Source organism: Lutra lutra, chromosome 4 (assembly GCF_902655055.1).
Source record: "Lutra lutra chromosome 4, mLutLut1.2, whole genome shotgun sequence".
NCBI lineage: Eukaryota > Metazoa > Chordata > Mammalia > Carnivora > Mustelidae > Lutra > Lutra lutra.
The window spans coordinates 156,503,409-156,517,569 of NC_062281.1; the positions used below are offsets into that span (position 1 = coordinate 156,503,409).

The 14,161-nt window shown below is 36.1% G+C and overlaps 1 protein-coding gene and 1 pseudogene across 1 annotated transcript in view; both read left to right on the top strand.

Moving 5' to 3' along the window:
* EPS15 (epidermal growth factor receptor pathway substrate 15) overlaps positions 1-14,161 on the top strand; it is a 143,973-nt gene that overhangs the window by 57,529 nt on the left and 72,283 nt on the right. The window contains 4 exon segments of the mRNA XM_047725085.1: positions 231-431; positions 1,298-1,443; positions 3,255-3,411; positions 7,686-7,771. Coding sequence (XP_047581041.1) covers positions 231-431; positions 1,298-1,443; positions 3,255-3,411; positions 7,686-7,771 — 590 coding nt within the window.
* On the top strand, positions 9,189-12,401 carry LOC125099146 (calmodulin-A-like; annotated as a pseudogene).

Sequence of the window (14,161 nt, forward strand, 5' to 3'; positions counted from 1 at the left end):
TTTTTGCTACTTTGGATATCTTCCTAAAAGTTGCTTGGCTTTGATTTATTTCCTTTTCTCCTTTCTTGTTTTCCTCCTTTTCTTATTTCCCAGCCTAATTTCTTTAAAAAAAAAAAAAATTTTTTTTTTTGGAGACAGTTTGTAGCTGCTTTGTTGTTGAACAATGATCAACTCGGTGGATGTCGTTAAATGAATTTAATATATATGACCCTGGTTCATTTCTCTTGAAGGCCATGTTTTTGGTATATTGCGCATTGGAGAAAGAACCTGTGCCAATGTCCTTGCCTCCTGCCTTGGTGCCACCTTCTAAGAGAAAAACGGTCAGTATATCAGGCTCTGTGCGGTTGGTCCCCTCGTCAACATCAGCCGAGAAACCTTACCAGTCTTTACCACCTGTAAGCATTTTACCTACCAAAGCACCGTTAAGACAGGTATAGATCTATCAGTGTTAAAGGACTTTTTTTTTTTAAGTGCATGGCATTTAACAGTTGATTGCTTGATGAAGACAGAAGTAGCAATCAAAGGGATCAAAAATTTAGAGCACCCTCTGGTTGAATCTGCATAATATGATGTCCCGGCGAAGACATAATCCTCCTGCATTTGGCCTTACTTAGGTCATATGGATGTTTTATTGGCTTTATTTGATCTACCTGGACTTAGAGTTGGAGACAGAAGATATTCCGTGCTAATCTGGCATGCTTGCCCAAGCATAGTTAATAGATGTTTTTGTTTTCTTAATCCCTGGTTAACTCTTGATTCTTTGGGATCAAATCATCCAATTTTGGATTGTCCCAAGCCTTTTTTCCCCTCCAGCCTGATGCTTGTCAGGCTGCATAAAGGAAAATAATGACAGGATATGCAAATCAGCTAAATCAGCTACAGCTATGAACGCTGAATGAAACTCTAAAAAATAAGGATTGAGAATTATCTGAATATTTTGTTTATACAGACTCTCCCAGTTACTCATCTTAATGTGGTCATTCATAAGTCAAGAGTTAACTATGCTTGAATTTATTCATTACTTGAAAGGAAAAAAGTGAAATGGGCATCTATAAGTATATCCCAACTGACCTGTATTTTTCTTCCGCAATTTTCTCTTCACCACAGCATTTTGATCAGGGTTGATGGAATGGTACACTATTGCTATAGTTAGTGGGATGGAATTGCTCAAAATTTTGACAGATACTATCATGGGTTGCAAGAATGACATTTCAAAGTCTGTTTCATTCTGACAGAAACACCTTATATAGCTATATATTTACTTGTTCTTATTACTCTTTTTATTTCTTTCCTGTAGTGGGTTGTATCCCCTGCAGAAAAGGCTAAATACGATGAGATCTTCTTGAACACTGATAAAGATATGGATGGCTTTGTATCTGGATTGGAAGTCCGTGAAATCTTCCTAAAGACAGGTTTACCTTCTACCTTACTGGCCCATATTTGGTAAGATTTTATTTAAATTAATTTAGAAAACAAATATGGTTTTGTAAAACTCTAGTTTTGTGCATTCTTATTTTTAGGCATTTGTAAATTGGATAGTTATCTTTCAAAATTCTTTGTAGAGAAAATTTAAATATGAGAATTTCTTCTGGATAATGGATAAAAGCTTGAGAATGTATTACCTGTTTTATAAGTTGACAGTGTCAGTTAATGATTATTAAAATGTTAAAATGCTGCATTTGTTTATATCAGTTAATTAAACTTAAATTTTAAGGGAGAATCCAAAAATCTGAAATTTAGACAATGTACAGAAGAGTATCTTCAAGGCGTGCTCTTATAATTCTGTATGGCATATGTATACTTTTATACCTTTACATAGGGAGTACACACTTGGTCCTTAAAAAAGATGAACTTGAGTGTCTAGTTCATGTCATGTTAAATAAGACCATACATATGAAAATTTTAGTGTGCCTGTCATCAGTCCACCTGACTATTGGAGATTATGTTGAGGTTTTCAAGAGGCAGCAAACATCAGATGTGGAACCACATAGTTGCAAAGAGAAACTTAGAAAAGAACAAAGGAGGACAGTAGGTCTGCCTTAAGAGGAACAAGAACTTAAGACTGGGAAAGATGAAATATCTGTAACTAATAATAACTGCCACTTTCAAATGCCTAGGCCAGACAGTGTGCTCAATAAATGGCAGTTGTCATGGAATTGGCATTATGCCCAGACTTTATGTGCTTTACCATTTTTTTTTTTTAAGATTTTATTTGTTTGACAGAGAGAGACACACAGCAAGAGAGAGAACACAAGCACGGGGAGTGGGAGAGGAAGAAGCAGGCTTCCTGCCAAGCAGGGAGCCCAATGTGGGGCTTGATCCCAGGAAACGGATCATGACCCGAGCCAAAGACAGATGCTTAACAACTGAGCCACCCAGTGCCCCTGTACTTTACCTTTAATTCTCACTGTAACCTTGCAGAATGTGTGTTATCTCTACTTTATAGATAAAGAAACTAAGGCTTGAAGAGGTTAAAAAAATTTGTTCAAGGTCACAAGAAGAAACAAGTAGAGAAGCTGGAATTCAGGATTTCTTTGACACCTTACCCATAATCTGTTCATCAGGCCACATTGAGTTTCAGTGAATGAAACAGATCACGGCTTCAGAAAGCTGAGCTTTAAAAAGAAAGAGAGAGAGAGGGAGGGAGGAAGGAAGGTCAGAGAAGAAAACAGGATAAAACATTTGCTGTTTCTCTTCAAGTGATTTTGTAAAGCTTTCCACATTGCTGCCTTCTCTTCACATGTGATCTCCATTTGCAGCTGTTGTTTCTGCTTTGACTTGGTGATCCTTATATCCGCCTACTCCCAAGAGTTGCAGGAAGCAAGCCAACGTGGAAATTTTTGCTTGTTTTAGAATCATTCTAACGCCACTAATGACTCAAATTTGTTGAAACTTAGGTTTCATTTTTAACATCTTTTAATGTCGAGAATGTTGGGATTCTTTGGCCCACCACAACTCTTACTCTGTAATAGTTCTGGAAATTGGTAAGAAAGTACAAAGCAAACCCAGATAAGAGGCCTCTGCTCAGCACCAAGGTGAACATTCTCTTTCTCTTTTTTAAAAACCATTTTAGCTAATCTCTGTTTTCTAACATTTGAGTTTAAGTTTCAGGTAGGTCACACACAGAAGTAAGAGTTTCTTTTTTAACTCAACTGATCATTTTTAAAAAGCTACCTAGTCCTGTTCATTTTTCCCTGGACTTTTAGAATATCAGTTGGTAGCATTTATATTGTTTGTTTTGTTTATTTGTACAGGACATTATGTGACACAAAGGACTGTGGGAAGCTTTCAAAAGATCAGTTTGCCTTGGCTTTTCACTTGATCAATCAAAAGTTAATAAAAGGCATTGATCCTCCTCACATTCTTACTCCTGAGATGGTTCCGCCATCAGACAGGACCAATTTACAAAAGGTAAGACAACAGAAACTGGAATGTATTAACAAAAGGAAATAAGTGCTGTGTTAGATGACAGACTTGATTTGAATGAAACAGTGGAGAAAATGTATCTGGCTATCAGTAGAGCAGTATACTGTTTGTGGTTTAGTTTATGTCTATAAATATGTTCAGACGCCTTGTATGACATTGTTGGGCTGCAGCTCGTTTACCCCAGCATTCATTACACATATGGCAAACATATTTTCCAATCTAAAAATTGGAAAAATGTGTCCCCCCCCCTTCCCCTGTCTTGGATTTGTGAATTTTTATGAATAAGGTATAAAATTTAAATGAAATCTCTAAGCATTAAATTATTGTGTTTCATTTGATGATTCACCCAAAATAATACAAAATTGAAAACAAAATCTAGGAGATTATGATTGGTGTCAATTTTATATGTAAACAAGAAAAACATAATGTTGAGAAGTCTGTGTGGTTTTAGCTATGTAGATGATCTTATCCTGAGCATGGGGCCAAATTTCATATCTGAACAGCTAGAAGCAGGTTTTAGCAACTTGTGGTTTCTGGCCAGCAGTGGGAGTTTTCAAAACTACATTGTTTTAGCCATGCTGTGCCTTGATTTTTCTCTCCTCCTCTAGACATCCGTCCTAGCTTAGTGTATTTACAATATCTTGGCCTTCATAGAGCTTCAAAAGGACTTAACGTTTTCTAGAGGCTATTATTGCCTCTAAAAATATATACTTTGTATTTTAAATATTTTATGACCTATAAAGTAATTACCGCTGTGGTGATTTTTTTTTTTTTAAAGATTTTATTTATTTATTTGACAGAGAGAGATCACAAGTAGACGGAGAGGCAGGCAGAGAGAGAGAGAGAGAGGGAAGCAGGCTCCCTGCTGAGCAGAGAGCCCGATGCGGGACTCGATCCCAGGACTCTGAGATCATGACCTGAGCCGAAGGCAGCGGCTTAACCCACTGAGCCACCCAGGCACCCCGCTGTGGTGATTTTTCAGAGTTAGATATAATAAAAGTTGTTAGATGTGTGGTATAAGGAGAGCTGTCTTTAAAATGTCAGTAGAATAGTTTGGTTTTGCAGTAATTTTGTCACATAGGTTAAAAAAAATCCCATTTTAACCTAATAAAATTCAAAATTGATTTTTTTAATAAGTCAACTAAAGGGAAATTTATAGCCACCAGGTATAGAAATTACTTCTAGGAGTTTTTAATCCTTAGTTTTAAATAAAATAAGTATTTATCTCTTTTGTGAGTTTTAGGGACAGGGAGAGCATTTTCTGAAATTTTTGAGATTTCTGGTGACATAGGATATAGGTTCCGTAAGTTGTGGAAAAGGCTAAAAGTGATGCCACCCAGAAAGATAAAAGTTAGAGATTTGTATGTGTGCTCTCTGCTATAACTATATCTGAGTTGTTTCATTCCTGTTTTTTCACCTATGCAGACTGTTTTTTCACCTTGTCACCTTCATTTTATACCCACTAAATCTCCCACCAGTGCAAAACTACAGATGTGACAGCTTTCTGAAGCAGATGACATTAGTAGACACCCCAGATTGCATCTGCTCTGCAGAGTTTTTAATAGATTTGTCTGAAGTCCATTCACTAGAGCATGGACACTTTTGGCTAATTATGTCAGATATCAATATTATACATTAAAATGGGATTTTATCATTATTGTCTTATCTATTAACCCAACTTTTTAACCTTAAGTATTTAAAGTTTGTATTTGTTTTGTCTTTTGAATAATCTCTCTTCTCTTTATAATCTGATTTTTTAGAACTGCATTTTTTTGCAGCTTTGACTAATCTTTTTTTGAATATTGCTTTCCTTTCTGTTTTTTTTCTAGTTTGGACTATTTTTTCCATTCTGCAGCACTCTGCTTTTCGCCTTTCTTGTACTGTCAGTTTCTTAACTCTACTCTCTCAAGGTTAGAGCCTTACTTTATGCCTTTTTTAGCATTATGGTTTTTGGTTTATAATTTTACAATTAGAGGCTTTTTAAGTGGCAAAGTGGAATTTTTGTGTAATGCACAAAACAGGGTGAGACAAAATATTTTGGAAAAAGGGGACATGCTACATTTTCCTCCATATGCCCTTCTTATACTTTATATACTGTTAGCTGAACCTTGTCCATATTTCTTGATTGCATGCCATTTTATTACTTTAGAATGGGAGTTTAATTTCTGTGTTAGCAATTGAGGAGTGATACAAGCTATACCAAATACAGTACACTAATCTGCCTTCTGGAGTCATCTGTGGTATCACCTAACTTGTTAGAGGTTAAACTTACTTGTCTCACTCGTCTTATCTGATGATATTTTTAATAGTGAAAGACTGTCAGCTGTGAGTCCCTTTTTTGAGCTGGAGTAGCAGAAGAGGTGTGGAAGTCATCAGTTTCTTGGTATACTTGGACCTTTCATAGCGAATTTCTCAGTAGCAGTTACTCTTGGTGATAAAAGTGAGATGAAGTCCTGATTTTTCATTTTGTTCAACTGTCAAACTGTCTGACCAGGGTTAGCTCATATATCAAATTTGGACAGACTTAAAATCCTAGTGAATACCTGTCACATTCAGAAATCCACTTTAAAATTTCTAATTTAATTCAAGATGATAATGGTCTGAGTATTAGTGAAAAACAGTAGAACAGTAAGAGGTACATTTGATAAAAATTTGTAGTTAATAATAAAATTGAGACTAGCGTTAATTGAATCCTAACAGATGAATTTTGGTATTGGTAGACAAAACGTCTGAGGACTAATAATGCAATGTACCTAAAGAAATACGGAGGGAGTTATTTGCCAGATTTTATCGACATACCTGTTTATCAAGTTGGCTTTTAGGGTGATGGTTTCATTTGCCCTAAATGATCTTGATATCCAAGTGCCAAGGTGCATACTGTGAAATAGATTTTAATTTAATCAGAGGTCTCCTAAGCAATGTCTCCTATTAGCTGGGTTCATCTTAGGCAGGTGCTTTAAATCTAGTTACTTAGCTCTAAAATGGGGTTACTAATAATATCGGCCATACTTAATAACCCAGTTTTCAGATTAGTTTGAGAATTGATTAATGGATTTGAAAGTGCTTAGTAAATTGTAAATCATCATATACATGTGAAGAGATGGGATATTGTGAACTTTTATGTTTCTTCTTCTGTTGTCCAAGTTGATGACATACATTAAGTCCATGATAAAATATGTATTAATTCTAAGTTTTATGTTCTGCTAATAAAGTCCTCAATGTATTTTAGTTCTACATGTTTAGGCCTCAATTTTAAAATTTCCTAATGGTGGTTATTCTGTTTTTTGTCAGTCTGGTTATAGCACTGGAGGTTGGTTAGGTGTTTGAAGGAGCAGTTATCTTCTTGTCCTGACTTCAGCCACATATATAACGAATCAAAAATGGTTCACAATCTTTGTGAGCCAGGGTGGAAGCAACTTATTGGGAGGTCATCCATCTTAAGGGCATATTCTGTTGAGTAGGTTAATTATAGTAATACCTTACATTTGTAAAATGTTACTAAGTTTTAGAGTGACATATACATTATTTATTTAATTTTTAAAGTGGGCAGGGCAGAGATTATTTCTCTATTTTATAGTGAAGATCATGCAGTTAGTAAAATGGCAGAGACCAGAATAAACCCAGGTACCATTCAGAGACCAATTTTGACACTTTCATTATTGAAAGAAAACCATATGTAAAGGATATCATATATGAAGACAGCTTCATATATGCTGATGTTAAAATTTACTATGGAACATGCTGAGCAGCTGCTTCTACTTTAAATAGAGTAGGCACCAAAATTGTTTAACAAAAGTAAATTTTGAATTGAATAAAATCAGCTACCTTTATGATTCTGAGATTCAACAAAAATTTGTTTACTTACTCTGTGTCAGATGACACAAGTACAAATAAGTCACTATCCATCTCCCCAAGAAATTTATTCTTTAATGGAGGAATTAGTTTATAAATCTGGTATCTGCTTTACTTCAAGGTTTTAAACAGGTGCTAGAATAAAGTGACAAGGACTTTGGGATCCCAAGTGGTGGTACCTATTATAGAGCAATAGCTTTTGGAGAATTTAAGGGAAAATGTCTCAGTTTATAACTGTGTGTATAAAATTATACTAGATATAATTTTCTTAAATGAATTTAAAGTATTAGTAATACTGTAAAATGTGTAATAATCTGTATCCATGTAGTGCTTTTGAACATTTTTAATGCTTTACCATATATAGTTTTATAGTAATAATGTTATAATTGTGAACTTTTTGTTTTTAGAACATCATAGGATCAAGTCCTGTTGCAGATTTCTCTGCTATTAAGGAGCTAGATACCCTTAACAATGAAATAGTTGATCTACAGAGGTATGTAAACTAAAATTAAGCTGACTATGTAAATACACACACACATACATTTCTGTTTTTAATATGTATCTTGGTAAATGCTACTTTATTTAAGTACTGTGGTTCTTGAACTGGGAATCCTTGAATCCTATTTCTTTTTTTCCCTAGTGTACCCTAATTCATCAAATCTAAGGCAACCCTTTAATTGCAAGATGCACTCTTTTCTTATGTACCACTAAACTAAAAATCACTGCCAAATAAACAGTGGCATCAGCTATAAATACTGTCTGACTTTAGGCGGAGAAAAATGTGTATCTTAGAATGAATGGAATATAGTTTTCCTCCAGCTTTAGATATTTGAATAGCATATTAGAAAAACATTATTTAATACATTTTATGGAAGGAACGTTAAATGCATATACTGTGCAAAGAGGTTTCATAACTGTTATCTCATTTGCTTCTCACAGAAACTGTAGTTAGATTTTATTGTTCCTAGTTTATAGGTAAGGAGTTTAGGTGCTTAGGTTATTTTGCCCAGTCATACAAACCTTTCTCAGGACACTTGATTTGGAATTGAATCGTCTCTCTTATACATAGGCACTATGTAGAACGGACTTAAGTACAATTGGATTTGAATCTAAGTACAACAGGCACTATTGGTATTTCCTTAATTCCCTTGTTCCCTAGAAACTGTATGGTAATACTGTAAAATGACCTCCTGAGATTACTTTCTTAAAAATGAGACCATTTCTCCATCTACACAGTGTTGGGGTTAAGCATCATTTTGTATTTACACAAATCTTTTCTATTTTTAAACTTCATAACACTTTGAAGCAGGTAATGGCTGATACTTTATTTTATTGATGGTATTGAGACATAAGGGGCGTTGTACAATGATTTATCTGGGCTTTATAGCAAGAAATAGGGAATGATCTTTCCTCATTAAAATTGCTATAGGGAAACTTAGTTGTTATGATTTTTCAGTTGCAACAAAGAATTCAACCCAAGCTAATTTAAGTGAGAGTGAATTTGTTGAGTTGTGAAATTAAGACCTCTTAGAAGTAGATAGAGATTGGCTTAAGGAATAGCTTCATACTGGGACTTAAATGATATAATCTGTTTTCTTGCTCTATTTCTTGTCTCCACTTCCACTGGATTGTTCATTCTCAGATGGAATTTCTCATTATATTGTCAAAAGGGCTGTAGCATACTTAGCCTTGTGTATTTGTAATTTTAGATCTAGTGGAGTACCTCTTTTCTGGCAGTTCCTGCAAAAACCCTAAGATTCCATATTATTGTACTCGCTTAGGGCCATGCCGGTCTCTGAAATAGTCAGGGGCCAGGGATATGTAGTTTATTGATTTGCCATGAACTCTGTAATGGAGTGGTGGAAGGATAGTTTGTTACCAGGACCACATAGAGGAGTGGGTATCCTGACATGAAAATTCTGCCAGAAGGAGGCATGAATTCTGGGGAGGTAAATGCTGCTAAAGGCGGCATAGCTTTAAATCCGTAGTAATTTCGGTGATTAGCATTAGTATCATCTATCTCTTTGAACAGTATGACTTGACATTCTATAAACGTAAGTCTGGGCACAGTGTCATTGTGTAGTTTTTTGTTTGTGTTTTCTTTTTTGTTTTTAATTTTTATTTATTTTTTAAAAAGATTTTATTTATTTATTTGACAGAGATCACAAGTAGGCAGAGAGGCAGGCAGAGAGAGAGGAGGAAGCAGGCTCCCCACTGAGCACAGAGCCGGATGTGGGGCTTGATCCCAGGACCCTGGGACCATGACCTGAGCTGAAGGCAGAAGCCTTAACTCACTGAGCCACCCAGGCGCCCTGTTTTTAATTCTTTAAAATTCAGTCTTGAGTTTATCTGCCTTCTAAGTTCTGTGCTGTTCTTATTTCCTGCGCAAAAATTGGACTTTGTCTATTTACATAAAGCCTCTACACTTGAAATCACACAAAGTAACAAATAAAAACAGAAACAAAACCCTTGGGGATTATATAGTCCAATTTTTTCCTTACTTATGAAAACAATTCAGTCACAGATCACGCCAGCAGTAGTGCTGGGTGGCACCCCAAATCCAGTTGTGTTAAGTTATAGTTCTGCATTCCTTCTATTATATATTTGCCTCTCATTAAGATAGCAATTTTGGGTGCACCTGGGTGGCTCAGATGGTTAAGCATCTGCCTTCAGCTCAGGTCATGATTCCAGGGTCCTGGGATCAAGCCCTGCATTGGGGTCCTTGCTCAGAGGGAACCCTGCTTCTCCCTCTCCCTCTCTGGCTGCTTGTGTTCCCTCTCACACTGTGTCTCTCTCTGTCATATAGATAAATAAAATCTTTTTTTTTTTAAAAAAAAAGCAATTTTTTATTTTGGTTCAGAATAAAGAAGTAAACCTTTCATTATTGAGTCTATAATGGTGTGTAGACTTTTCATATGGTCTCTATATGGTCCATTAGCATTTTGCTTGCCTTATGTGTAATATACATTGTGTTCAATGTATATATACAGCTAGATTTGAAAATACTTGTCCTCTGTGCCTCTTCTAGATATGCCCCAATATTCTAGGACTTGCTTGGCTTCCAGCAGTTGTTGACATATGAAATGTTTCTGTAGTGAGCTTTAATAGGAAGTAGAGCATCATACATAAAGCGTTCTTGCCAGTGCAGACATTTCTAATATTAGTTACATTTTGGTAAATTGAACTTTCACTAACTTTTAATAACCATAATGTTAAGATACACTAGTGACAGTCCTTTATAGTGAATTGCAACTAAAACATAAAAATATATCTAACATTTTGTGACTATCTTATTAAGAAAATCACAGAGCTCCACAACCTTGTTTTAGGTTTTAGTCCCATAGTATAAATGTGTAAACACTTATACATGATTTGGCATTTGTGAAAATATTTTCCCTAGGCTTTTCTTTAGATGAGATCTACAGTGTAGGCAAACGTCTATCATCTGTCAACTCCACTCATGTCATAATGAGATTCATCAACCCATGCTAAAATTATGTTGTTAAAATTCACTTTTGTAAATGGTTGTGTTAGGTCACTATATCACCAACTCTTCAAGATACTACATTATAAATCTTGGTTTCTGTGATTGTGAATAACAATTTTTTCTGTGCCATAGTATTACTCTTTAGCTTTTGAATTATTAATATATCAGGATGTGGTAAATGTAACTATAAGACAGGAAAAAAGAATTTAAGCAGATTTTGCTTATGGCTTTTACTAAATTGCTATCTGACAAAAGATTAGCCTCCCCCTCCCTTTTTTAACGATTTTATTTACTTATCTGCCAGAGAGAAGGAGAGGGAGAGAACAAGCAGGGGGAGCAGCAGGCAGAGGGAGAAGCAGGCTGAGCAAGGAGCCTGATGCAAGACTATCCAAGGACCCCAGGATCATAACCTGAACTGAAGGCAGATGCTTAACTGACTGAGCCACCTAGGCATCCCAAGATTAGCCCCTTCGTATTTGCTGGTTTTTAGATGAATATCTATAATTTCAGTCCAGTGACCAAACCTGCAAATAAATAATACATAATACAAATCATAATGACTATGTAATGAATACAGTGCTTTACCAGTTTATTTTTCCCCTCTATGATCGTTATAATGCATACTAGTAAGCATTTTGAAATAGAAGAGCATAATGAGAAAAGAGTATGTTTCTTAGAATAATATTTTTTGTTTTGACCATGGAAAATCAAAAGAGATAAGAAAAGCAATATATATAACCTAAAGAGTTAGTTGGGTAAAGAATGTTCTTTGTTACTAGCCAGAAAATGAGACGTTTCCATCTCTGGTTCATGAAGTTGTTTTCTAGTTGAAAATATGAGAGTTTGAGGCAGGTTGCCTTTTTGTCATTTTTTTCTTTACATTTGTAATATAATTCCTTCAACATTTTCTATATAGGAATTTAATTATGTCAGCCAGGTTAAATTAGCATGATATTTTTAACCTAAAGAAGGAAAAGCAATAGTTGTAATACCAGGGCAGTGGTGCTTGGAGCCTCGTGGGCTCAGTGCTGTTTGTTATTGGTAGTCCACTGCGCACACACCAAACCGCAGCAGTGGCACCCCCATCTGCTGTTCCAGCCCCTGTGCTGGTACAGCCACCCTCACTCCCTTTGCTCCATCTCCTTTCGTTCGCACCATAGTTATCAGCTGACCTTAGAACAGATTGCTGAGTTTAGGGAAGCTTTCTCTCTTTTTGAAACAATGGTGATAGTACCATCACAACAAAGAAACTTCGAACTGTCATGAAGTCAGTGGGTCAGAACCCAACAGAAGCCAGATTGCAGGATATGTTCAACAAGGTGGAGGCTTATGGTAATGGCACCATTGACTTCCCAGAGTTTTTGACTATGATGGCTAGAAAAATGAAATATACAGTGAAGAAGGAATTGATGAGGCATTGTGACAGGTCTTTGATGGCAGTGGTTAATCAATGTGGCAGAACTATGTCATGTCATGAGAAACAGAAAAACTAACAGATGAAGAAAATGTAGAGGAAATAATAAGAGAAGTGGATATTTATGGAGATGGACAAGTCAACTGTGAAGGACTTGTACAGATAATACTGCAGAATGACCTGCTTTTAACTCCTTTCCCCCCGCCAGAAGAATCAGATTGAATCTTTTATTTACCTCTTGCCCTCCCCACCGCCAAATTCATTTACTCAGTTTCTAGATAGCAGAACTGAATGTCAAAAATGTGTTCTGTCCATATACACAAAATTTACATGTATTGCCTGGTGGCCCTGTCTCTTAAAGAACAAGCTATGTATCAGTTTTATAATATAAATACTTATACTCCCTTAATGATCAGGATGTACTTAGTGGACTGCTTGTAGTTCCATTTGCTAATGATTAATTCACTGGGCTGGCCAGTTTTTCATGCATACAGCTTGACAATTGAGTACATTCAGGCATTTGCATTAAAACTGAAAAATGAAAAAAACAAATTTAAAACCTTATTCAAGTGGTTTCTAGTTCACTTTGTTAGCATAAATCGTCATAACTGGTTTACTCAAAACAAACATTTAAAATTGGTTTACCTCAGGGTGCTGTACAGAAAAAATAGGTGAAGGATAAACTATCTAGACGAAGCCCCTCTCGTACTTGCATGTGCCCCGACCTGTAGTGACGCCACATATCCAGGTGGCATGCTCCATGTATTAGTTAGCATCCTCCTCATTGCACTAGAGTGAAATGGGTGTTGGGCTGTCACCACTCACACAGATTTTTTAAAAAGAAGCCTTTACCAAGGGAGCATCTTTGGACTCTGTGTTTTTAAAGCTTTCTGAACCATGACGTGAAGCCAGCAGAGAGTAGCCTGTGGCCGTGGCCTTTAGCACAACCATCAGCATTGCTGTTCAGGAAATTACACTTTGCTATCCTTTCCAAGTTGCAGATGCTGGTCTTTTTGTCCGATAGTAAGACCATTAACTTAAAATATAGTTGTGATATCATAATCTTTTCACAAATACTGGATCTCCTACCTGAGCCTAAGACCTGTATATTTCATTTGCCTTCTAGAGAATGTCCAGTAGACATGACTTCCCAATCCTTGTCTCATTTATTTGCCTTTCTCAGTGATATCACCATTCATCTAGTCACTCAGGCTTGAAATCTGAGATTTTTCTTCCTCTTATCTGTGTATTCTATGTTTGAAATGTTTCTTGAAATCACTCCTACCTTTCCATCTCCTTTGCGTGATCACTTCCTTCTGATCTTTCAAATCTCACCTTAGACATCACCTCCTCTGGAAGGGGGAACCTTCTCTGACTTGTTTACCTCCTAACCCTCATAGTTATCAAATCTTACATAGTTTTACTATTTATAGTAATCATAGCATTTAAATACTTTATTATAATCATCTCTTTTATTTGGATCTCTTACTAACCAAAGTGCTTCTTAAGCATAAGGACTATTTGTTTGTTCACTGTTCTGTTCCTAATGCTTAGCTTATATAATAGATGAGAAAATAACTGTCAGTTTTGTTGAAATCTGTCCTGTCTGTGCTATTGGTTTTACTAACCCCTTATCTCTTCTCTGGATTACTGTTATAACTTCCTAATTGACTCTGTGCTTTGAGTCTCTCCTTCCTTCCCTTGTACCTCCAGCTGGTGTATAAAGTACAACTCAGATCCCTTAGTGACGTCCTATTCCCATCTGGATCTACCTTACTTTTCTGAGTATGTCACAAAGGCTCTTCTTCCATGGTTTTCCTTTGGCTTCCTGACCATTCTTTTGTCTTAGCCACCTCCTACAGTAAAGTAGAATCCTTTCTTCTAGGGCACCATCAGGCTCCTTGAGAGAAGACACCATATGTTTCCTTTGGCACTCTCAGTGTTGATTTTATCCCTTTTCTCAAGCCATGTGGTGGGTGGAC